Here is a 26511-nt window from a genome sequence, read left to right as displayed (position 1 = left end):
TCTAGTGTAGGGTGTAGGCTTCTCTCACCCCTACCCCATCCCTTCTCTAGTGTAGGGTGTAGGCTTCTCTCACCCCTACCCCATCCCTTCTCTAGTGTAGGGTGTAGGCTTCTCTCACCCCTACCCCATCCCTTCTCTAGTGTAGGGTGTAGGCTTCTCTCACCCCTACCCCATCCCTTCTCTAGTGTAGGGTGTAGGCTTCTCTCACCCCTACCCCATCCCTTCTCTAGTGTAGGGTGTAGGCTTCTCTCACCCCTACCCCATCCCTTCTCTAGTGTAGGGTGTAGGCTTCTCTCACCCCTACCCCATCCCTTCTCTAGTGTAGGGTGTAGGCTTCTCTCACCCCTACCCCATCCCTTCTCTAGTGTAGGGTGTAGGCTTCTCTCACCCCTACCCCATCCCTTCTCTAGTGTAGGGTGTAGGCTTCTCTCACCCCTACCCCATCCCTTCTCTAGTGTAGGGTGTAGGCTTCTCTCACCCCTACTCCACCCCTTCTCTAGTGTAGGGTGTAGGCTTCTCTCACCCCTACCCCATCCCTTCTCTAGTGTAGGCTTCTCTCACCCCTACTCCACCCCTTCTCTAGTGTAGGGTGTAGACTTCTCTCACCCCTTCTCTAGTGTAGGGTGTAGGCTTCTCTCACCCCTACCCCATCCCTTCTCTAGTGTAGGGTGTAGGCTTCTCTCACCCCTACCCCACCCCTTCTCTAGTGTAGGGTGTAGACTTCTCTCACCCCTACCCCATCCCTTCTCTAGTGTAGGGTGTAGGCTTCTCTCACCCCTACCCCATCCCTTCTCTAGTGTAGGGTGTAGGCTTCTCTCACCCCTACTCCACCCCTTCTCTAGTGTAGGGTGTAGGCTTCTCTCACCCCTTCCCCATCCCTTCTCTAGTGTAGGGTGTAGGCTTCTCTCACCCCTACTCCACCCCTTCTCTAGTGTAGGGTGTAGGCTTCTCTCACCCCTTCTCTAGTGTAGGATGTAGGCTTCTCTCACCCCTTCACTTCTCTCCCCTCATGCCTTCTCTAGTGTAGGGTGTAGGCTTCTCTCACCCCTTCACTTCTCTCCCCTCATGCCTTCTCTAGTGTAGGGTGTAGGCCTATTCAAGAATATTACAACAAGTTTAGCAAAATATTCAATCAATCAAACCAACAAAAAATGAATCTCCTATCGTCCATGCACTTAATGCATTTTAGGAAACAACTGAAATCTCGATGATTAAACTAAGATCAACAAATGTATTACCATAAAGACAAACAGAGTTGTAAAGGTTAGTTGTAGCATGGTAACTCTATTTCCTTAGACAGCAAGCTACACCATACTAGGTAAAGTATAAAACACTAGACTTCAATACAACAAGCAAAACATTCTTTTTTTTGGACAAAATACAAAAATCAGGGAAGCAAGTTCCTTTCCTAGTGAGGCCAGAAGCTCCACGCAACACCAGGAAGTACCAGAGCTACAATGATGGAAGAGAAGAGGTTAACGCCATTGTTGTCCAGGATAGGCTTCCCACATATCCGCTTAGTTGTCACAGACGCATAGTTGACAACCTTTCCGAGGCTTACGTCGTAACCTGGGGAAGAAGAGACATCATACAGCCGTAAGAGTGGAGAAGACTTCTTTTTATTTTTTAAATGACTGCAATGTTTTAAATTCAAGAAAGACACTTCAAGCACCTGCTAATACTTGGATATCAAACATCTATCAATCATTTTTATCCAAATAAATTAATAACATATACAGTGCATTCAGACATTATTCAGACCCCTTGACCTTTTCCACATTTTGTTTCAGCCATATTCTAAAATGGATTAAATGAAGAAGAATATATATCTACACACAATACCCCATAACGACAAAGTGAAAACAGGTTTTTAGACATTTTTGCAAATGTATAAAAAAATAAACAGATACCTTATTTGCTATGAGACTCGAAATTGAGCTCAGATTAATCCTGTTTCCATTAATCATCCTTGACATAGTTTCTACAACTTGATTGGAGTCCACATCTGGTAAATTCAATTGATTGGACATGATTTGGAAAGGAACACACCTGTCTATATAAAAGTTAACAACATGCATTGTTAACAATGCACAGTTAACAATGCATGTCAGAGCAAAAACCAAGCCACACGGTCATGGTAATTGTCCGTAGAGCTCAGAGACAGGATTGTGTCAAGGCACAGATCTGGGGAAGGGTACCATGACAATCCAGATTCTCTGGTCTGATGAAACCAAGATTGAACTCTTTGGCCTGAATGCCAAGCGTCACATCTGGAGGAAACCTGGCACCAGCAGCATAGTGGTGGCAGCATCATGCTGTGGGGATGTTTTTCAGCGGCAGGGACTGGGAGACTAGTCAGGATCAAGGGAAAGATGAACGGAGCAATGTACAGAGAGATCCTTGATGAAAACCTTCTCCAGAGCACTCAGGACCTCAGACTGGGGCCAAATTTCACCTTCCAATAGGACAATGACCCTAAGCACACAGCCAAGACATCATGGCTTCGGGACAAGTCTCTGAGTGTCCTTTAGTGGCCCAGCCAGAGCCCGGACTTGAACCTGATCGAACATCTCTGGAGACCTAAAAAATAGCTGTGCAGTGACGCTCCCCATCCAACCTGACAGCACTTGAGAGGATCTGCAGAGAATAATGTGAGAAACTCCCAAATACAGGTGTGCCAAGCTTGTAGCGTCATACCCCAGAACAATCAAGGCTGTAATCGCTGCCAAAGGTGCTTCAACAAAGTACTGAGTAAAGGGTCTGAATATTTATGTAAATTATATATTATTATTTTTTTATATATTTGCTCAAATTTCTACAAAACAGTTTTTGCTTTGTCATTATGGGGCATTGTGTGTAGATTGACTTAAAAAAAATCTATTTTAGAATAAGGCTGTAACATAACAAAATGTGAAAAAAAGATGAGGGGTCTGAATGCACAGTATCTAATCTATATCTGAAGTTAGTTATTTATACTTTTCCCTGATAATAACGTGAATATCTAATCCCTGATGATAACGTGATTATCTAATCCCTGATGATAACGTGAATATCTAATCCCTGATGATAACGTGAATATCTAATCCCTGATGATAACGTGAATATCTAATCCCTGATGATAACGTGAATATCTAATCCCTGATGATAACGTGAATATCTAATCCCTGATGATAACGTGAATATCTAATCCCTGATGATAACGTGAATATCTAATCCCTGATGATAACGTGAATATCTAATCCCTGATGATAACGTGAATATCTAATCCCTGATGATAACGTGAATATCTAATCCCTGATGATAACGTGAATATCTAATCCCTGATGATAACGTGAATATCTAATCCCTGATGATAACGTGAATATCTAATCCCTGATGATAACGTGATTATCTAATCCCTGATGATAACGTGATTATCTAATCCCTGACGATAATGTGAATAACTAATCCCTGATAATAACGCGATTATCTAATCCCTGGCGATAATGTGAATAACGAATCCCTGATAATAACGTGATTATCTAATCCCTGACGATAATGTGAATAACTAATCCCTGATAATAACGTGATTATCTAATCCCTGATAATAACATAATTATCTAATCCCTGATAATAACATAACTAATCCCTGATAATAACACATTAATAACTCATCGTTGACAGACCCACCTGAGTACTGCCAGTGTGCTCCCAGGACAGAGTCCAACATGGACCCCATTAGGCCAGCCATGGCTCCATAGATTATGATTGGCCACTGGGGATCAGCCAGGTGCAGGTCACGGACCAATAGGATCTGAGAGATATAGTAAGCCACGCCCACTGCCAGGCCCCCCAGGAAGCTAGCCAGTAGACCCACTGGGGTCACTCCTCCATTGGTCCCTGTGAAAAGAACAGTTAACACCATTTACAACATGTTGTTTCACTAGTCTCATGGGAAGGAGCATTGTTAGGAACAGGATGCAGCAAGACTACACTACAGGAAGTGATTAATGGATCTACGTCAAAGTCTGTCTCAACGCAAAACACATCCGCCCAACGTGGGGCTCGAACCCACGACCCTGAGATTAAGAGTCTCATGCTCTACCGACTGAGCTAGCCGGGCCTGAGGGTAGCTGGAATTCCCCAGCACATAGGAATGTCAAAATGAGTCAGGAACCCCGCCCCCCCCTTCTAGTTTTCACATCACCTGCCACAGTCAGTTACTGTTAGGCTCTTTTTACGCAACACTGTGAATAATTGTTAGTGGAGATGCACTGCCAATAGATAGACATGGTTTACATTACATTTCAATGAACTGACTCCAACCCTGTCCCCTTTTTACATTTCACCCACAGTCTTTTATTCTCTAACTCAATGTGAAAAGTTGTTGACTGAACAGTCAGTCAACAGATTATTGACTTTCTTTGCAACCAAGCCTCTCGTGTCTGACGAACCGGTGCCCCTGTATATAGCCTCGTTATTTAAGGTTACATTTTATTTCCTTTTTTACTTTAGTTATATTTAGTTAATATTTTCTTAACTCTATTTGTTGATCTGCATTGTTGGTTAAGACCTTGTCAGGAAGCATTTCAATGTAAGGTCTATCTGTTGTAATCTGAGCATGTGACAAATTACATTTGATTTGCTTACACATTTATCAGAAGAAAGGCTTTCGAATCAAAAGTTTTAGCGCCCAACGTGGGGCTCGAACCCACGACCCTGAGATTAAGAGTCTCATGCTCTACCGACTGAGCTAGCCGGGCTTGGAGATACAATCCACAACATCCCAAAATAACAACTGTCAGACCAGGTTGGGAAATAACACACCAACATGTAATAACTGTCAGACCAGGTTGGTAAATAACACACCAACACAACATGTAATAACTGTCAGACCAGGTTGGTAAATAACACACCAACACAACATGTAATAACTGTCAGACCAGGTTGGTAAATAACACACCAACACAACATGTAATAACTGTCAGACCAGGTTGGTAAATAACACACCAACACAACATGTAATAACTGTCAGACCAGGTTGGTAAATAACACACCAACACAACATGTAATAACTGTCAGACCAGGTTGGTAAATAACACACCAACACAACATGTAATAACTGTCAGGCCAGGTTGGTAAATGACACACCAACATGTAATAACTGTCAGACCAGGTTGGTAAATAACACACCAACATGTAATAACTGTCAGACCAGGTTGGTAAATAACACACCAACATGTAATAACTATCAGACCAGGTTGGTAAATAACACACCAACATGTAATAACTATCAGACCAGGTTGGTAAATAACCCCAGCCCAACATGTAATAACTGTTAGACCAGGTTGGGAAATAACACACCAGCCCAACATGTAATAATTTTGAGTGTGACTCCAAATCCAGACCTCCATGGGTTGAAAAATTTGATTTCCATTGATCATTTTTGTGTGATTTTGTTGTCAGCACATTCAACTATGTAAAGAAAAAAGTCATTAATAAGAATATTTCATTCATTCAGATCTATTGCTCGCATTTATCAGAAGAAAGGCTTTCAAATCAAAAGGTCAGCGCCAAACGTGGGGCTCGAACCCACGACCCTGAGATTAAGAGTCTCATGCTCTACCGACTGAGCTAGGCCGGGCTTGGAGACATATTCCACAACATCCCAAAATAACACAACCAACAAATCTCAAACGTAATTACCTTCTTTCTACATACAGTCTGCAACTCAAATGGCACGCTATTCCCTATATAGTGCACTACTTTTGACCAGGGTATTTGTTCCATTTGGACTTAGACAAAGTGTGGGGCTGAAAGCCATGGTCCAAAATGTCTCATGATTCCCCCTGTTGAGAGACAGAGCCTACCAGACGTAGCCTGAACATGCAGAAATCCTTTAACTTCCGGTTAACAAGCTTCATGGCAGCATGGCATGACCTTTGATCCTGTCCTATACCCTGATCCTCCACTTGTGATTGGACAAAACCATGACAAAGCATAAAAACACCATTATAAACATTAGTTTAGTCATTACTCATTGCTTATATACAAGTGCCTTCAAAAAGTATTCAGACCCCTTGGTTTTCCCCCAAATGTGTTACCTTAAAGCATTATTCTCTAATGGATTAAATAAAACACCCTCAGCAATCTACACATAATACCCCATAATGACAACGCAAAAACAGGTATGGAGAAATAGTAGTAAATGTATTCAAAATAAACCCTTGAATGAGTAAGTGAGTAAACGTTTGACTGGTACTGTGTATCATATCACACAAACACAAATAATACAATCTGATTTGCTCGCATTTATCAGAAGAAAGGCTTTTAAATCAAAAGGTTAGCGCCCAACGTGGGGCTCGAACCCACGACCCTGAGATTAAGAGTCTCATGCTCTACCGACTGAGCTAGCCGGGCTTGGAGATACAATCCACAACATCCCAAAATAACACAACTGTCAGACCAGGTTGGTAAATAACCCCAGCCCAACATGTAATAACTGTCAGTCCAGGTTGGGAAATAACACACCAACATGTAATAACTGTCAGACCAGGTTGGTAAATAACACACCAACATGTAATAACTGTCAGACCAGGTTGATTAATCGTATTTCTTGGCCCAAGCAAGTCTCTTCTTCTTATTGGTGTCCTTTTTAGTAGTGGTTTCTTTGCAGCAATTCGACCACGAAGGCCTGATTCACGCATCTCCTCTGAACAGTTGATGTTGAGATGTGTCTGTTATTTGAACTCTGTGAAACATTTATTTGGGCTGCAATCTGAAGTGCAGTTAACTCTAATGAACTTATCCTCTGCAGCAGAGATACCTCTGGGTCTTCCTTTCCTGTGGCGGTCCTCATGAGAGCCAGTTAACTCCAATGAACTTATCCTCTGCAGCAGAGGTACCTCTGGGTCTTCCTTTCCTGTGGCGGTCCTCATGAGAGCCAGTTAACTCTAATGAACTTATCCTCTGCAGCAGAGATACCTCTGGGTCTTCCTTTCCTGTGGCGGTCCTCATGAGAGCCAGTTAACTCTAATGAACTTATCCTCTGCAGCAGAGGTACCTCTGGGTCTTCCTTTCCTGTGGCGGTCCTCATGAGAGCCAGTTAACTCTAATGAACTTATCCTCTGCAGCAGAGATACCTCTGGGTCTTCCTTTCCTGTGGCGGTCCTCATGAGAGCCAGTTAACTCTAATGAACTTATCCTCTGCAGCAGAGGTACCTCTGGGTCTTCCTTTCCTGTGGCGGTCCTCATGAGAGCCAGTTAACTCTAATGAACTTATCCTCTGCAGCAGAGATACCTCTGGGTCTTCCTTTCCTGTGGCGGTCCTCAGGAGAGCCAGTTAACTCCAATGAACTTATCCTCTGCAGCAGAGGTACCCCTGGGTCTTCCTTTCCTGTGGCGGTCCTCATGAGAGCCAGTTAACTCTAATGAACTTATCCTCTGCAGCAGAGGTACCTCTGGGTCTTCCTTTCCTGTGGCGGTCCTCATGAGAGCCAGTTAACTCTAATGAACTTATCCTCTGCAGCAGAGATACCTCTGGGTCTTCCTTTCCTGTGGCGGTCCTCAGGAGAGCCAGTTTCATCGTAGCGCTTGGTGGTTTTTGCGACCGCACAGGAAGAAACTTTCAAAGTTCATGATATTTTACAGATTGACTGACCTTCCTGTCTTAAAGTAATGATGGACTGTTGTTCCTCTTTGCTTACTTGAGCTGTTCCTGCCATAATATGGACTTAAGTCTTATACCAAATAGGGCTATCTTCAGTATACTAGGGCTGTCTTCAGTATACTAGGGCTGTCTTCAGTATACTAGGGCTGTCTTCAGTATACTAGGGCTGTCTTCAGTATACTAGGGCTGTCTTCAGTATACTAGGGCTGTCTTCAGTATACTAGGGCTGTCTTCAGTATACTAGGGCTGTCTTCAGTATACTAGGGCTGTCTTCAGTATACTAGGGCTGTCTTCAGTATACTAGGGCTGTCTTCAGTATACTAGGGCTGTCTTCAGTATACTAGGGCTGTCTTCAGTATACTAGGGCTATCTTCCTTTTCAAAACACAACTGATTGGCTCAAACGCATTAAGAAGGAAAGAAATTCCACAAATTATCAAGGGACACCTGGCAATTGAAATGCATTCCAGGTGACAACCTCATGAAGCTGGTTGAGAGAATACCAAGCGTGTGCAAAGCTGTCATCAAAGCAAAGTGTGGCTACTTTGAAGAATCTCAAATATGAAATATATTTTTCATTTGTTTAACACTACATGATTCCATGTGTGTTATTTCATAGTTTGTCTTCACTTATTCTACAATGTAGAAAACAGTAAAAATGAAGAAAACCCTGGAATGAGTCGGTGTCCACATTCTTACATTACATAAATACACTACCTTTCAAAAGTTTGGGGTCACTTAGAAAGGTCCTTGTTTTTGAAAGAAAAGCACATATTTTTGTCCATTAAAATAACATCAAATTGATCAGAAATACAGTGTAGACATGGTTAATGTTGTAAATGACTATAGTAGCTGGGAACGGCAGATTTTTTAAATGTAATATCTACATCGGCATATCTCAGACTGGCAAAAGAAATAAAAAAGAATGTGTTCTTTTTCCCATCTTAATATTTTATTTATTTGGCCAGTCTGAGATATGGCTTTCTTTTTCGCAACTCTGCCTAGAAGGCCAGAATCCCGGAGTCTCCTCTTCACTGTTGACGTTGAGACTGGACAGAGGAACTCTGCCTAGAAGGCCAGAATCCCGGAGTCGCCTCTTCACTGTTGACGTTGAGACTGGACAGAGGAACTCTGCCTAGAAGGCCAGAATCCCGGAGTCGCCTCTTCACTGTTGATGTTGAGACTGGACAGAGGAACTCTGCCTAGAAGGCCAGCATCCCGGAGTCTCCTCTTCACTGTTGACGTTGAGACTGGACAGAGGAACTCTGCCTAGAAGGCCAGCATCCCGGAGTCTCCTCTTCACTGTTGACGTTGAGACTGGACAGAGGAACTCTGCCTAGAAGGCCAGCATCCCGGAGTCGCCTCTTCACTGTTGATGTTGAGACTGGACAGAGGAACTCTGCCTAGAAGGCCAGCATCCCGGAGTCGCCTCTTCACTGTTGATGTTGAGACTGGACAGAGGAACTCTGCCTAGAAGGCCAGCATCCCGGAGTCGCCTCTTCACTGTTGATGTTGAGACTGGACAGAGGAACTCTGCCTAGAAGGCCAGCATCCCGGAGTCTCCTCTTCACTGTTTATGTTGAGACTGGACAGAGGAACTCTGCCTAGAAGGCCAGCATCCCGGAGTCGCCTCTTCACTGTTGACGTTGAGACTGGACAGAGGAACTCTGCCTAGAAGGCCAGAATCCAAATGTCTCCTCTTCACTGTTGATGTTGAGACTGGACAGAGGAACTCTGCCTAGAAGGCCAGAATCCAAATGTCTCCTCTTCACTGTTGATGTTGAGACTGGACAGAGGAACTCTGTCTAGAAGGCCAGAATCCCGGAGTCGCCTCTTCACTGTTGATGTTGAGACTGGACAGAGGAACTCTGCCTAGAAGGCCAGAATCCCGGAGTCGCCTCTTCACTGTTGATGTTGAGACTGGACAGAGGAACTCTGCCTAGAAGGCCAGAATCCAAATGTCTCCTCTTCACTGTTGATGTTGAGACTGGACAGAGGAACTCTGCCTAGAAGGCCAGAATCCAAATGTCTCCTCTTCACTGTTGATGTTGAGACTGGACAGAGGAACTCTGCCTAGAAGGCCAGAATCCAAATGTCTCCTCTTCACTGTTGATGTTGAGACTGGACAGAGGAACTCTGTCTAGAAGGCCAGAATCCCGGAGTCGCCTCTTCACTGTTGATGTTGAGACTGGACAGAGGAACTCTGCCTAGAAGGCCAGAATCCCGGAGTCGCCTCTTCACTGTTGATGTTGAGACTGGACAGAGGAACTCTGCCTAGAAGGCCAGAATCCAAATGTCTCCTCTTCACTGTTGATGTTGAGACTGGACAGAGGAACTCTGCCTAGAAGGCCAGCATCCCGGAGTCGCTTCTTCACTGTTGATGTTGAGACTGGACAGAGGAACTCTGCCTAGAAGGCCAGCATCCCAATGTCTCCTCTTCACTGTTGATGTTGAGACTGGACAGAGGAACTCTGCCTAGAAGGCCAGCATCCCGGAGTCGCTTCTTCACTGTTGATGTTGAGACTGGACAGAGGAACTCTGCCTAGAAGGCCAGCATCAGGCAGGTGTTCTGCGGGTACTATTTAATGAAGCTGCCAGTTGAGGACTTGAGGCGTCCGTTTATCAAACTAGACACACTAATGTACTTGTCCTCTTGCTCAGATGTGCACCGGGGCCTCCAACGCCTCTTTCTATTCTGGTTAGAGCCAGTTTGCGCTGTTCTGTGAAGGGATGAGTACACAGCGTTGTACGAGATCTTCAGTTTCTTGGCAATTTCTCTCATGGAATAGCCTTCATTTCTCAGAACAAGAATAGACTGAAGAGTTTCAGAAGAAAGGTCTTTGTTTTTGGCCATTTTGAGTCCGTAATCAAATCCACAAATGCTGATGCTCCAGATACTCAACTAGTCTAAAGAAAGCCAGCTGTATTGCTTCTTTAAAATCAGCACAACAGTTTTCAGCTGTGCCAACATAATTGCAAAATAGTTTTAATGATCAATTAGCCTTTTAAAATTATAAACTTGGATTAGCTAACACAACGTGCCATTAGAACACAGGAGTGATTGTTGCTGATAATGGGCCTATGTAGATATTCCAGCTACTATAGTCATTTACAACATTAACAATGTCTACACTGTATTTCTGATCAGTTTGATGTTATATTAAATGGAACAAAAAAAAGTGACCCCCAAACTTTTAAACAGTAGTTCACACACACACGTACTTCCGGCGCCGACAGAGATGGCCGCCTCGCTTCGCGTTCCTAGGAAACTATGCATTTTTTTTTTGTTTACGTGTTATTTCTTACATTAGTACCCCAGGTCATCTTAGGTTTCATTACATACAGTCGAGAAGAAAATTTGATTTGACACACACACACACACACCCTTTACGTAGGTGATGAGCCTGGGTTTGGTCTGACTGAGGGCGGGCCTCACCCCTGATGCCCAGGTGTGTGTGTACCTGTAGGGACCTCTCTCCAGGAGGTGATGAGGCGGGGTTTGGTCTGACTGAGGACGGGCCCCACCTCTGAAGCCCAGGTGTCCCCCGTAGAGCAGGCCAAGGCCCCCAGCAGAGACAGACACATCCAGGAGGCGGAGTACTGCTTCCCAAAGTCCACCGGCATCTCCCCTGGACCCACCTGATTAGAACCAAGACCACACAAAGGAAATAACCTCAGATGAGTGACAGATGTGGTCGGCTCACTTGGCTGAGGCAGCGGTTATGTGTATTCAAATATATAATTCATTGATTGATTGATTGATTAATTGATTGATTGATTGACCTCGATCATATAGAGCAGCGCCAGCTCTGTGGGGACACCACCGTTACAGAACACCTGCACCCAGTTCCTCTGACCACCTGGAGGGCAAAGGGGACGCACATTAGAATGATAGTTCACCTCCAAAATGTTTCACTTCCTTTTTGACTTCCCTGGGGGTGGGTTTGACTTCCCTGGGGGTGGGTTTGACTTCCCTGGGGGTGGGTTTGACTTCCCTGGGGGTGGGTTTGACTTCCCTGGGGGTGGGTTTGACTTCCCTGGGGGTGGGTTTGACTTCCCTGGGGGTGGGTTTGACTTCCCTGGGGGCGGGTTTGACTTCCCTGGGGGCGGGTTTGACTTCCCTGGGGGCGGGTTTCCTTGTTAAATAAGATACACTTCAAAACAGTTGAACTATCCCTTTAAGGACAAATAACTTACACAGGTGTTTTTTAAAACATTTTTAAACCAGATATTACTGACTGAGGCAGACTATGCAATCCAGTAGCAGGCTGTTGCTTACTGGAGTGTGGCCTGACTATCTCTTGAGAGTCATTTAGCCTAGCCGCTGGCCTAGCCGCTGGCCTAGCCGCTGGCCTAGCCGCTGGCCTAGCCGCTGTAACTCGTTACCTTCTTTATAGTCAGAGTCTAGTTTCTTCTTGACGTCTTCTTTCCAGCGTGTCAGCTTGGAGGAAGTGATGAAGAAAGCCAGCAGAGCAGAGAAGAAACTCATGTTGGCCATGGTGAGGATGAAGCCGACCAGCAGGGCTGTAGGGGACAGGGAACAAAAGCATGAAAACAATACAACTCTTACCTGATCCCAGATCTGTTTGTACTTGTTTATAGCCAACTCTTTGGGCTGTTGTTATGACCACGTGTTTGTTTGACGTAACAACAGCCACGGGAGCCGGCTCTAACAGATCTGGGACCAGGTTACAAACTAGGTCTAACTACCTTATCAGAAAGGTACTACAGAACCTCTACTCTCGGTATGTTTGAGAAAATCATGATGAAAATGGCCATTTTATGCCCTTCTAGACCTACTGTATATATGCCTCCTGTAAGACCCTATGATCTGTGAACTGTACACGATACAGACATCTTGTTGTCAATATACTCCTTATAGTGTGCCATATGGAGTATGTCTTGATTTGTTATTATTATATATATATATATATATATATATTTTTTTTTTACATTCATTTATTCAACATTAAATATTCATATGAATATCTGAAAAGTAACTTTTCTTTGATTTAGTTCATTTTAAAAGACATTGTTTGTGACAATATACTCTACAAATACATCACATTACCAGAGTGGGCTCTCTGCTGATTTAAGTTATGGTACATTTTATGAACACCAACACAGTGAATGGGGGGAAATGGATGTTCTCTTTAAACTCCCCCTGCTGGTGATTTGCTGAATGTGCAATCATGTCATTGGGCAATTACCTATAATGCACATTTCTATGTATAAAATGGGTTATATCTTCAAAAGTACCAGAGAACCCACTTTGAGGAGTATATTGTTGAATTAATATCCATATTTTTGTTATGTTGGGTAAAGTAAATGTGATAATATTTATTTCTGAATCTAGATGTACTCCATATTTGAGAGGACACTGAGTATATTGACTCCAAGATGTTGTCTGTATCATGTACGGTTCAAGGGTCATAGGGTCTTACAGGAGGCATGGATAAGTTTTAAAAAGAGCCTAAAATTAACACTTCCCTCATGATTTTCTTAAAACTAGTTTGGGATACAAAATGGCAAAATAACATTCCTCACAGTTTCTATGTGAGAATTGGCAGAACAATCTGTTATACCAAACATATTTATGGCCTATTCTGCTGTGGAATGTACCAATTAGTACATAAATAAACTGCTTTAGTCAGTTGAATAATGTGATTCAGCACAGACCCTGATTAAAAGAATGGTGACTAATTAATTCCTCTCAGATCCAGATCACGAGGACTGCTGATGGCCTGGTGTGACTTATATCAGGGGAAACCCCTCTTCTCATACGCCTGGGGTTGCTGGAACTGTGTGGAATGCATCTTAGAATTAATACTATCATTAAAACACAAAGAGACTCCTAAGGTTAAACTGATACTACCCTTTATGTACTTCCCCGGAGTCCGATGAACTCTCGGATAACATTATGTCTCCATGTCCAGTATAAAAGGAAGTTAAGATGTAGATAGCACATTGCTTTGAAGTATATGGGTGATGCTAGTTAGCGTTGGCTCACAAAACTACATGTAACTTCCCTCATACTGGACACGGAGACATAAAAATGGTATGAAGTCATCCGACTCTGGAGAAGTACATCAAAGAGCCTCATTACCAAAACCCCAAAGTACCTCTTTAATAATCGTTTTTTCCCCTAATAATTTGTTGGGTGAGTTTGAGATTTGATGGATCAATATATATATATTATTTAAAAAATTAGGAAGATTTAACATCCTTAAAAAATATCATTAATGTTTTAAAACATTTCTGCTCAGTTTCTGCTTGATGTTTCCATGCTGCCTGCTACAAAATCATTCACTTTATCAAATCAATCTTTATTTGGTTGGTATTCCATATGCAAAATAACTGTGTGGAATGTGGAAACATTTGAACATTGTCCTGTTTGTTTCATCACCAACAAAGCATGTCCAAAATAGTATGATGCAGTACCAGCCGAAAGACTATGAAATAATACATATGGAATCATGTAGTAACCAAAAAACGTGTTAAATCAAAATATGGTTTTATATTTGAGATTCTTCAAAGTAGCCACACTTTGCTTTGATGACAGCTTTGCACACGCTTGGCATTCTCTCAACCAGCTTCATGAGGGAGTCACCTGGAATCCATTTCAATTAACAGGTGTACCTTGTTAAAAAGTTAATGTTTGTAATTCATTTTCTTGTTAATGCCTTTGAGCCAATTAAAATGACAGTCCATCGTTACTTTAAGACATGAAGGTCAGTCAACCTGGAAAATGTCAAGAACTTTTAACGTTTTTTCAAGCGCAGTTGAAAAACCAAGCGCTATGATGAAACTGGCTCTCATGAGGACCGCCACAGGAAAGGAAGACCCAGAGTTACCTCTGCTGCAGAGGATAAGTGCATTAGAGTTACCAGCCTCAGAAATTGCATCCCAAATAAATGCTTCAGAGTTTAAGTAAAAGACACATCAACAGTGTGAATCAGGCCTTCATGGTCAAATTGCTGCAAAGAAACAACTACTAAAGGACACCAATAAGAGGAAGAGACTTGCTTGGGCCAAGAAACACAAGCAATGGACATTAGAACGGTGGAAATCGGTCCTTTGGTCTGAAGAGTCCAAATTTGAGATGTTTGGGTCCAACCACCGTGTCTTTATGAGACGCAGAGTAGGTGAACAGATGATCTCTGCATGTGTGGTTCCCACGTGATGCATGGAGGAGGAGGTGAACAGATGATCTCTGCATGTGTGGTTCCCACGTGATGCATGGAGGAGGAGGTGAACAGATGATCTCTGCATGTGTGGTTCCCACGTGATGCATGGAGGAGGAGGTGAACAGATGATCTCTGCATGTGTGGTTCCCACGTGATGCATGGAGGAGGAGGTGAACAGATGATCTCTGCATGTGTGGTTCCCACGTGATGCATGGAGGAGGAGGTGAACAGATGATCTCTGCATGTGTGGTTCCCACGTGATGCATGGAGGAGGAGGTGTGATGGTGCGTTACTGGTGACACGGTTGGTGATTTATTTAGAATTCAAGGCACACTTGCAGAGAAAAAGAAAAATGGGAGAAACTCCTCAAATACAGGTGTGCCAAGCTTGGAGCATCATACCCAAGAAGTCTTCAGGCTGTTATCGCTGTCAAAGCTGTAACAAGCTTGGAGCATCATACCCAAGAAGTCTTCAGGATGTTATCGCTGCCAAAGCTTTAAGCATCATACCCAACAAGACTCTAGGATGTTATCGCTGCCAAAGCTTAGAGCATCATACCCAACAAGACTCTAGGCTGTTATCGCTGTTAAAGCTTGGAGCATCATACCCAACAAGACTCTAGGCTGTTATCGCTGCCAAAGCTTTAAGCATCATACCCAACAAGACTCTAGGCTGTTATCGCTGTTAAAGCTTTAAGCTTGGAGCATCATACCCAACAAGACTCTAGGCTGTTATCGCTGTTAAAGCTTTAAGCTTGGAGCATCATACCCAACAAGACTCTAGGATGTTATCGCTGCCAAAGCTTGGAGCATCATACCCAACAAGACTCTAGGATGTTATCGCTGTTAAAGCTTGGAGCATCATACCCAACAAGACTCTAGGATGTTATCGCTGTTAAAGCTTGGAGCATCATACCCAACAAGACTCTAGGCTGTTATCGCTGTTAAAGCTGTAACAAGCTTGGAGCATCATACCCAAGAAGTCTTCAGGCTGTTATCGCTGCCAAAGCTTTAAGCATCATACCCAACAAGACTCTAGGCTGTTATCGCTGTCAAAGCTTTAAGCTTGGAGCATCATACCCAACAAGACTCTAGGCTGTTATCGCTGTCAAAGCTTTAAGCTTGGAGCATCATACCCAACAAGACTCTAGGCTGTTATCGCTGTCAAAGCTGTAACAAGCTTGGAGCATCATACCCAACAAGACTCTAGGCTGTTATCGCTGTTAAAGCTTTAAGCATCATACCCAACAAGACTCTAGGCTGTTATCGCTGTTAAAGCTTTAAGCATCATACCCAAGAAGTCTTCAGGCTGTTATCGCTGCCAAAGCTTTAAGCATCATACCCAAGAAGACTCTAGGCTGTTATCGCTGTCAAAGCTTTAAGCATCATACCCAACAAGACTCTAGGCTGTTATCGCTGCCAAAGCTTTAAGCATCATACCCAAGAAGACTCTAGGCTGTTATCGCTGTCAAAGCTTTAAGCATCATACCCAAGAAGTCTTCAGGCTGTTATCGCTGCCAAAGCTTTAACAAAGTACTCAGTAAAGGTTCTGTGGTATTGTGATGTCATTATGGGTTATTGTGATGTCATTATGGGGTTATTGTGATGTCATGAGGTATTGTGTTTGTAGATTGAGGGGGGAAAAAAACGATTTAACCCATTTTAGAATAAGGCTGTAAAGTAACAAAAATTTGGAAAATCAAGGGGTCTGAATACTTTGAGTGCACTGTAGATACTGAATAGTATTATACAGTAGATATATAGAGACTGAATATTATCAGACAGTACATATAGATTCCTATCAGCTGTTGTAGTTGTAGTAGTAGTGGTAGTACTAGTAGTAGTGGTAGTACTAGTAGTAAATACAGTTGAAGTCAGAAGTTTACATACACTTTAGCCAAATAGATTTAAACTCAGTTTTTCCCAATTCCTGACATTTAATCCTGACAATAATTTGGAAGTATGCTTGGGGTCATTGTCCATTTGCAACCAAGCTTTAACTGACTGATGTCCTGAGATGTTGTTCTGGGATTGATTTGCACGTTTCGCACCAAAGTACGTTCATCTCTAGGAGACACAACGCGTCTCCTTCCTGAGCGGTATGACGGCTGCGTGGTCCCATGGTGTTTATACTTGCATACTATTGTTTGTACACATGAACGTGGTACCTTCAGGCGTGAAGGTACATCCACAGGTACACCTCCAATCGACTCAAATGACGTCAATTAGCCTATCAGAAGCTTCTAAAGCCATGACATCATTTTCTGGAATTTTCCAAGCTGTTTAAAGGCACACTCAACTGTGTATATAAACTTCTGACCCACTGGAATTACAGTGAATTATACAGTGAATTATAAGTGAAATAATCTGTCTGTAAACAAATGTTGAAAAAAGGACTTGTGTCAGGCACAAAGTAGATGTCCTAAATGACTTGCCATAGTTTGTTAACAAGAATTGTGTGAAGTGGTTGAAAAATGAGTTTTAATGACTCCAACCTAAGTGTACGTAAACTTCCGACTTCAACTGTAATGTGGTCTTACCTCTCCAAGGGAAGAGGGGGTAGCTCCTATCAGCTGTTGTAGTACTAGTAGTAGTATATAATGTGGTCTTACCTCTCCAAGGGAAGAGGGGGTAGCTCCTATCAGATGTTGTTGTCTTGGTGGTAGTAGTAGTATATAATGTGGTCTTACCTCTCCAAGGGAAGAGGGGGTAGCTCCTATCAGCTGTTGTTGTCTTGGTGGTAGTAGTAGTAGTCGTAACAATCATTTTTATGGGAGCATCATTTGAGGAGAATATTTATTTGACACAGACAATTAGTAACAGCATCATGATGATCTGTTTAACATGATGATATCACAGGTGAACGAACCCGATGACTGATCATAACAGAAACCAGTATTGAATCACAGTCTGATTTGGCAAACAGAAGCTGAACATGCAAGTGCTTCCCCTATATTCATTTAGCAGCGGCGGGCTGCCACATCAAAACAGATGAACATGCCAGTGCTTCCCCTATACTCATTTAGCAGCGGCGGGCTGCCACATCAAAACAGATGAACATGCCAGTGCTTCCCCTATACTCATTTAGCAGCGGCGGGCTGCCACATCAAAACAGATGAACATGGTAAAAAACCTTTTCAGTGTGAACTTAAAACGACTAAAACCAGATAGAAAGTATGTAGAAAAGATAAACGGAGCGATATCTTTTGAAATAAGATCATCTTTGAGAACTAACCATCACCAAAATAAAAAACTAGACAGTCAGAGAGAATCTAAAATGTTTTAAAAAAATGTCCTGGCATGGGGCCCCAATAGACTTGTTTTAACAAAGTTTCAGTTATATGACATAAGCCATGGTAAAATGTGTAGAATTGCAGGAAATTCTCTTATTTCTTTTTTTTTTTAAATACCAAAAAATTCTCAGCCCCATGAAAGTGTATAACCACAAGAAACTCTTTAAAAACTGTGGCCACGCCCACGACCACACCCACAACCACGCCCACACCCAGAAGTATCATTACCTACTAGCTACAGTGTGTTGTTGTTGCGTTTTAGACTACTAGCTACAGTGTGTTGTTGTTGCGTTTTAGATTTAAGTTGGTTCGTGTCGGGTTTGTTCTTTCAACCATTTCTGCGTTGTTTCTCAGTAGACAGGGGCAATACGTTGTCAGGTAGAGGTGTTTGAACTTAGTGCTGCTTAAACAGTACACAATTGGGTCCACTAGACAGTCCATGTGGGAAAAAACTATGAAACCATCATAGACCTGAACAGCTATATTCTTAGCATTCTCTAAATCCATGGCTCTGACAATCAACAGAACAATTCTAGCGATGGTACAAGGCAGGAAACAGAAAGAAAAGAGCAGCATGACAGAGGTGACCAGAAACACTGCTCGACGCAGCTTGGTCCTGTCACCTACTGTCTTCTTTTTAAGTCTGTTGACAATGCGGACCGTGCAGTACACCAACACAAAGAAAGGGATGAGAATCTGGGTGAAAAACACAACCTCTCTCAGAGTGTCAGTGATGTCCCCATGACTGCTACAGCAGCCGGTCTTCAGCATGGTGGGGATCGTCAAAGGAAGCAGTACTAGCCAGATGAAGACAGATATATGAGGGGACTTTTTGAGGACAAAGTCCTTGTTCCCAGGATGAACCACGTTGAAGTAGCGATCGAGTGAAATCACAGCCAGGAAGCCGATACTGGCGCCTCGGTTCAGAAACAGCATGAAGAGCATGGCTTTGCAGATCTTTCCGTCCACACTCTGCCGCTCTCCGCGAAGAAAATTGTAGGCGTTCACTGGCAAACAGCCTAGCAGAAGGAGGTCAGCCAACACGAGATTGAACAGGAAAAGGTTGTTGGAGTTCAGTTTCCAGAACTCCAGCTTGAAGATGAAGAGGTAGAGCACTGAGAGGTTAAGAGGCAGAGCCAGGGTGAACTCCACAATCATCACAGAGGCGTAGAATGTATACAAGGGCAGATTATCTGCTGTGCAGTTATCGTTCAGAAGATCCTCTTCCATAATATGAACTGGCAAAACCTGTCCCCTTTTTACAGTCAAAGTCTGATCCTGTCCGAATCCTTAAGGAAAAGCAGTCCTCCAGAGTCCTCCACGCCTAGTGAGTCTGTTTAAGGGAAGAGAAGCTCTTATTCCGTGTGCAGACCTGGTGAAACTGAAGGACTGTACTTCAGTCTGGAAGTAATTCCCCCCCAGGCAGCCGTTGTAAACTGTTCAGACTTGTTGGTTGAGCACCTTCCATTCCTGAGTAGGCGAGTCACCACAGGACCAATAGATAAGCAGTTGGTCCCACGAGGGATTGAGAATATAGTGGAAGACATTGCATCAACACACAACAACTATTTTTTCCCCATATTTGTCATATTGGGGCGGCAGGGAGCCTAGTGGTTAGAGCGTTGGGCCAGTAACCGAAAGGTTGCTGGATCGAATCCCCGAGCTGACAAGGCAGTAAACCCACTGTTCCCCTGAACAAGGCAGTAAACCCACTGTTCCCCTGAACAAGGCAGTAAACCCACTGTTCCCCTGAACAAGGCAGTAAACCCACTGTTCCCCTGAACAAGGCAGTAAACCCACTGTTCCCCTGAACAAGGCAGTAAACCCACTGTTCCCCTGAACAAGGCAGTAAACCCACTGTTCCCCTGAACAAGGCAGTAAACCCACTGTTCCCCTGAACAAGGCAGTTAACCCACTGTTCCCCTGAACAAGGCAGTTAACCCACTGTTCCCCTGAACAAGGCAGTTAACCCACTGTTCCCCTGAACAAGGCAGTTAACCCACTGTTCCCCTGAACAAGGCAGTTAACCCACTGTTCCCCTGAACAAGGCAGTTAACCCACTGTTCCCCTGAACAAGGCAGTTAACCCACTGTTCCCCTGAACAAGGCAGTTAACCCACTGTCCCCCTGAACAAGGCAGTTAACCCACTGTTCCCCTGAACAAGGCAGTTAACCCACTGTCCCTAGGCCATCATTGTAAATAATATGTTTTTCTTAACTGACTTGCCTGGTTAACTGAAATATCTGTATATAAAAGTGATCTTTTTCCATTCGCTACATATTCTCCCTGCTGAATTCCTACATGAAGTAGGCCTAAGTAAGTGCCGGGGCGGTGCTTCTGGTTGCACAACACATCCGTGGGAATTAACATGTAGGTGAGGCTGTCATAACACGTTTTGATTGATTAAACACACAGAACTACAAGGTGAAGACACAGGCAGTTCTTCCGCTGAAAGTCATAGAATACCTCCTGAGCAGGAAGGTTTTTATTTTGATTCATTGATTTATGTTCTATTGTTTGTTTACCTCCCAGGGCTCCGCTGTGGTCCAGACTCCTCTTCTTCAGGGCCCGTGTGGTGAGAGTCAGAGGAACCAGGATGGAGAACAACCATCGCCACGGAGACACCGGCTGGAGAGTGCCTGGAATGACGCATTGAATTAGGTTATAGCTCTAGCTAATAATCAGTGTTTCATGAAGTCGTGCTTCATCCTCTTTAACAAACATCTACTACTGAAACCATCTCTCCTTGTCTATATTCTGGAATGAGGTGAATAGAAGCCTCTCTTTTTTAGGCAGGGGGGGCAACAGAACTAGGCAGCGGCGGGGGGAGGGGGGGCAACAGAGCTAGGAAGGGGGAGCAACAGAGCTAGGAAGGGGGGAGCAACAGAGCTAGGAAGGGGGGAAGCAACAGAGCTAGGAAGGGGGGAAGCAACAGAGCTAGGAAGGGGGGGGGGGGGGCAACAGAGCTAGGAAGGGGGGGGCAACAGAGCTAGGAAGGGGGGGGCAACAGAGCTAGGAAGGGGGGGGGCAACAGAGCTAGGAGGGGGGGGGCAACAGAGCTAGGAAGGGGGGGAGAGCAACAGAGCTAGGAAGGGGGGGAGAGCAACAGAGCTAGGAAGGGGGGGAGAGCAACAGAGCTAGGAAGGGGGGGGAGAGCAACAGAGCTAGGTAGGGGGGGGAGCAACAGAGCTAGGAAGGGGGGGGGGAGCAACAGAGCTAGGAAGGGAGGGAGCAACAGAGCTAGGAAGGGGGGCCCATCTTGCTTATATAGTGTTGAGAGAAAGTTTGCACTCTTTAGCATTGTCTCTATTTCTGCAACAAATCATGTTCTCCCCTCTTATGGGTAACGGTGAGAGCATGTTTTGCAGCCTCTAAACTTCTCACTCATCCGTATTCATGATTCATTCGTGTTTTTTTCTTAATCATGGCACTATCAAGATTAATTTAGAAGTGTTCTGAAACATCTTCTATATGGGACCAAATACTAAACGTTTGACTACTTTAATCCACTTTGAGCTCATTAATCTAGAGATTTACATACTTTTTTCCCCCACAAATAAATGTAATGTTGGATCAATTTTCTCAATAAAGAAATTCAAAAGGACAATTGTTTTTGTGTTATTTGTTTAAATCAGATGAACTTGACCTATTATTAGGAGTAGGACTTAGATGAAGATCAGATGACATTTTAGAGCACATTTATGCAGAACATTTATTATTATTTTAAAGGGTTAACAAGCATTTTATAACCCACAATGGGAAAACACTGGACATAACTGACAAGGTGTGTGTGTGAGCATGTCCACGCACGCAGGTGTCTCTTACCATAATATGTGCTGGCTGTGATGGAAATGATCCAGAAGAAGAGAGAGATGGCCAGGGTGGCACACAACACGATCATATCAGTCATCATCTTGAGGTATTCTTTCATTTGTATCTCATCCTCAAAAATCATTGTGGAAGAAGTGAATAGAACCTGTGGAAGTCATCGACATTACCTTGGGCACTTGTTTAGTTATATGACAGAAGGCTTACAGGGGAAAGTTAGTAGCCTGGTCCAAGGTCTGTTTGTACTGTCTTGCCAACTCCTGTGGGCACATTGACACACCAGGCAGACCTCGGACCAGGCTAGTCTGGGCAGCGGCTGGTGGGCTTTATGGATCTCCATCATAAACCAACTAACAGCTGCCCAGGCTAGGTAGGACCAAGCCATTACTCCTAAAAACGTAAGACTGACCGGACAGCGTCATAAGTCGCTAGCCAACTAGCTAGCTAACGTTAGCTGTCTACTGGTGTGGAACTAGCAGCTATCTAGCAAGCTAATAAGTCGGAAAGTGGGGTAAAGGTTGCACCTGAAGTAGCCGAAGCCATGGCTTTGTATCCTGCTTCTGCCATTGTGGGGAAGTGCCAATATAACTAGTTAATGTAACTTGTCTCTCCCTATAAGATAACTTAGCGAGATGAAAGGATTCACAGCTGTCACAGTCCTGTAGCGGAGTCAGATTTCAAAACACAGGACTCGTTGTTCATCTTCTGTGGATTTTATATGGCGGTTGGAAACCAACTTTAAGGTGCATTACCGCCACCAACTGGACTGGAGTGTGGACCAAAGACAGGGAAAGTCGAAATCCTACCCAATTTTCTACACCGTAATACATAATGAAATACTACATTCCCTTATGATTTCCCCAGCAGTTCACTTTCATTGTTGACTGAGAACCGGATGTGGATTTAAAGAAATACATGCGTACTTCCGCTAATCTGTCAGATTAAAACTTCATATTTCACAAAAATAAATGATTCACCAAACACAAATCCATCAATACGTTTGAGTAATAAATACAAAATCAAATATATTATTCCGCGTTAATGTGTTTTTTTTTCTTCTCACTATTAGGATATCCATGTATTACTTACATACATTTAAACATCATGAATTTCAGGGGCCTCGTGTATCAACCATGTGCAGGCACAAATCTGTGCATAAACCACGCGTGGGATAATTTCCACGCAAATTGTGAGATGAATCACTATGAACGTTTGCTTGAGCGTGACTGAGTAAATGTACGCACAGCCATAAACATGCGTAGGCACAGTGCCAAATGGTGGAATAAGGGAACTGCTTGTCTAGCGTGTGGAAAATATATGTTGAACATGTGTGAAATTGTTCCCGAGTCATAATTAAATTATTTTTCGATTGAATTGTATTTCAATTGGGAATTCATGCAACACATATTGACAGGCTATATATCATTTGACCACATCAGTGCATTTGTTTTGATACTAATCCATATAATGTACAGTCATTTGTTAAATTAGAGGCAAGTGTTAAAGTTAAACCATTGTAGAAATACTATAAAAGACTGAGGTAAAAGAAATCACTTGAGAGACGGCTGATCATGCGCTGTTACAAGATCTGGCACACACTGCATTTATCAGAGCGCGTTTTTAGAGACCGGTGGTACTTTTTACAGAAAGTACAGATTGGTTTATCAGATATCGTTCCCCAAAGAATTTGTTCTTAACTGACTTGCCTAGTTAAATAAAGGTTAATTAATATATAATTCATAATTAATTAATATTATATATATAGGGGGCCTAATTTATCAATATTGCTAGAAACTATTCTAAAATACTACTTATGAACGGAATGTAGAATGTTCCTACGCATAGAAAACGTGTGATTTGTTTATTTATTTTAAATAGAAAAAGTGTAACAAATCAAACTTTTTCTATGCGTAGAAACATTCTACATTCCGTTCATAAGTAGTAGAATAGTTTCTAGTAATATTGATAAATTAGGCCCCTGACATTTTATGAAGAGTGTAAACCAGGCGTGTTTTATTATATCGGCTAGCGTATCACATGGAGATGAAATGTACTCCTTAGCCGAGGTGTCCCGCTTGAATCGCCTCATTTGTTAACTGTTGAGGTAACATGACCTTCTTTTAATGGAAGAAGGCTGAGGTCCCGAGTTCGCGCCAGATGCGGATCGAATCCGAGAAAGTGGTATTAGCTAAGCTATTAGGTATTTTACATGTTGAATATACTTATGTACAATTAATTCACATGTGTGTCAATATAAGAGTAGTCATTAGCAGGCATGGGCTATTACTGCAATTTCATAAAACGATCAAGTTCCGGGGAGTAGAGTGGTCTTCTGTTAAAATATAAGCTAAACATAATACTCTTTACAAACAAACTCACCACCAATAGTTTACCATCAAAGTACAATAGTGTGTACACTATAAAGCATTATGATTAAAAGCCCTTGTTACCTACCCAAATATAACGAAATGGTCTGCTGGTCGAAAATCCTCTATCACTACCTTCTGAAATCAAACAGTCATAGTGACTTTTTAAAGCGGACTTGGACTCACCATGAATCAAAAAGCATGTCAAATCATTTGTAGTATGACGTGATATCAAGAAGCCCCAGCCACTGACTGAGGACTCTTTGATTGAGCCCTATAATACCAGGAAACTTCATAGCTGTTTTCCTGTAATACCAGGAAACACGGCTTCACAGTGGTGTGTTGGTTCCAACAGTTCAACCACACGGACATTATCTCAGAAGTATGTAGTTACAAATATTTATTCGTTCCAATTATTATTTTCAATGTGCCCTGCCTTCTAGAAAGACGAACTGAAAGACATACGTTATATGTATATACTGTAATGAAATAGCCAGTGAGCAGGTCTCGAACCCTCGACCATCGAGCCCGAGGTCCGGCGCGCTATCGACTGTACCGCAAAAGCATACTCGTGCGGCAGGATCGATTTCCGCGGTTATAAACCCAGGGTCGTTACAATACATTCATAGAGGGTTTAGATCGTATCTACGTCAGAGTAATAACCACGTCTGGTCTATAGGACATATGTGGGGGAAATTCTTGCAACATTCAGAAGCATGAATTAAGGAATAGGCCTATCAGATTTGCAAATCCCCCTGATAAAGCCCCAGGCTGGACATACTAATTAAGTAATAGGTCTATCAGAGTTTCAAAACCCTCTATAAACCCCAAGGCTGGACCGAGACTAATTAATGAATAGGCCTATCAGAATTACAAAACACCCAACAAAACCACAGGCAGGGCCGAGACAGTAGAGGACTATTTCAGGAGTAGAACTGGATTCCTGTAGTTACAATATCCGCCCATTAGAGGGGGACCTCACCCCACTTTAAATCACATCAATCCATTTTTTTCCCTCACCTTTATTTAACCAGGTAGGCTAGTTGAGAACACCTTTATTTAACCAGGTAGGCTAGTTGAGAACACCTTTATTTAACCAGGTAGGCTAGTTGAGAACACCTTTATTTAACCAGGTAGGCTAGTTGAGAACACCTTTATTTAACCAGGTAGGCTAGTTGAGAACACCTTTATTTAACCAGGTAGGCTAGTTGAGAACAGGTTCTCATTTGCAACTGCGACCTGGCCAAGATAAAGCATAAGCAGTGTGAACAGACAACACAGAGTTACACATGGAATAAACAATTAACAAGTCAATAACACAGTAGGAAAAAAAAGGGTTGGCACCATGATCCATGAATCCACTTAAACCAGATGTCAAACCATGTATTCAGCTCGGTCTAACACACATTATACTCATAATGACTAAGCACTCTCAAGCAGTTGGCATTTAGGTGTTAATGCCCGAGAAGCTGGTGTTTGGAGGATATATTGACACCGGGGTGTGGTTCGTCGAGGAAAGTCTGCAAACGAGCTGCACTTTGTTTTGTTTGACCTTTTTTTCAATGCACATTTTTTTAGCATATATCAAAATGATGCCAACTGATTCCTGATTTTGACTGGCTGAGAAAACGCTGCCTGTCTCTCGTCCCCGACACGTTCATTACAATGGGACTGGTGGAGATCGAATCTGAACATTGATTTTTTTCTGTGCAAATGTCAGAGAGATTTATTCAAATCTACACTGTTGAAAACTACATGTTAGTCTAAAAGAAATGTGAAATAATGTCTAGATGCTTTTTATAGTGGAGATCAAGTTTATAAATTGCCTGGCTGGGCCGATGAGACAGTGGATTGTGTAGTCAGATGGAACAGAGTAAATAGGCATTTTAACGTCATAGATTTAGCCGGTGGTAACTTGTGGAATAGACACCGTCTGGAATGCGGTTTTAACCAATCAGCATTCAGGATTAGACCCAACCGTTGTATAATAACCAAATAACACCTATGGGAGAATGCTGTTCATTGACTACAGTTCAGCGCTCAACACTGTTGTTCCTCCAAGCTCGGCACCAAGCTCAGAGCCCTGGGTCAGAACACTACCCTCTGCAACTGGATCCTGGACTTCCTGACGGGCAGACCACAGGCTGTGAGGATTGGCAACAAGTCATCCTCCACACTGACTCAACACAAG

At 43.1% G+C, this 26511-nt stretch overlaps 2 protein-coding genes and 4 non-coding genes across 6 annotated transcripts; all 6 read right to left on the bottom strand.

Moving 5' to 3' along the window:
• Positions 1-1013: 1013 nt before the first annotated feature.
• Positions 1014-22706, bottom strand: LOC109883979 (transmembrane protein 19). The gene is made up of 8 exons (XM_031815649.1): positions 22479-22706; positions 21952-22102; positions 20652-20765; positions 12034-12171; positions 11431-11507; positions 11109-11286; positions 3670-3879; positions 1014-1569 (listed from the first exon to the last, which is right to left on the bottom strand). Exons 2-8 carry the CDS (start codon positions 22079-22081, stop codon positions 1409-1411), a joined length of 1008 nt encoding a protein of 335 aa, XP_031671509.1. The 5' UTR covers positions 22082-22102; positions 22479-22706; the 3' UTR covers positions 1014-1408.
• Positions 4030-4102, bottom strand: trnak-cuu (transfer RNA lysine (anticodon CUU)). The gene has a single exon. It is a non-coding gene; the product is annotated as a tRNA-Lys (tRNA).
• On the bottom strand, positions 4670-4742 carry trnak-cuu (transfer RNA lysine (anticodon CUU)). Its single transcript has one exon. It is a non-coding gene; the product is annotated as a tRNA-Lys (tRNA).
• Positions 5551-5623, bottom strand: trnak-cuu (transfer RNA lysine (anticodon CUU)). Its single transcript has one exon. It is a non-coding gene; the product is annotated as a tRNA-Lys (tRNA).
• Positions 6327-6399, bottom strand: trnak-cuu (transfer RNA lysine (anticodon CUU)). Its single transcript has one exon. It is a non-coding gene; the product is annotated as a tRNA-Lys (tRNA).
• Positions 17272-19738, bottom strand: LOC109887465 (12-(S)-hydroxy-5,8,10,14-eicosatetraenoic acid receptor-like). The gene has a single exon (XM_020478838.2). It carries the CDS (start codon positions 19354-19356, stop codon positions 18397-18399), a length of 960 nt encoding a protein of 319 aa, XP_020334427.1. The 5' UTR covers positions 19357-19738; the 3' UTR covers positions 17272-18396.
• Positions 22707-26511: the final 3805 nt, after the last annotated feature.

Source organism: Oncorhynchus kisutch, unplaced genomic scaffold, assembly GCF_002021735.2.
Source record: "Oncorhynchus kisutch isolate 150728-3 unplaced genomic scaffold, Okis_V2 Okis09a-Okis19a_hom, whole genome shotgun sequence".
In the NCBI taxonomy this organism is placed as follows: Eukaryota; Metazoa; Chordata; class Actinopteri; order Salmoniformes; family Salmonidae; genus Oncorhynchus; species Oncorhynchus kisutch.
This window is presented reverse-complemented; position numbering and strand designations above follow the sequence as displayed.

Excerpts from the sequence above, each read along its gene's own strand:
- LOC109887465 (XM_020478838.2), bottom strand. The coding sequence starts at position 19,356 with ATGGAAGAGGATCTTCTGAACGATAACTGCACAGCAGATAATCTGCCC.
- LOC109883979 (XM_031815649.1), bottom strand. The coding sequence starts at position 22,081 with ATGATTTTTGAGGATGAGATACAAATGAAAGAATACCTCAAGATGATG. Across the intron at positions 20,766-21,951 it reads CACAGCCAGCACATATTATG|GCACTCTCCAGCCGGTGTCT; the intron begins GTAAGAGACACC and ends GCGTCATTCCAG. Across the intron at positions 12,172-20,651 it reads CCACAGCGGAGCCCTGGGAG|CCCTGCTGGTCGGCTTCATC; the intron begins GTAAACAAACAA and ends TGTCCCCTACAG.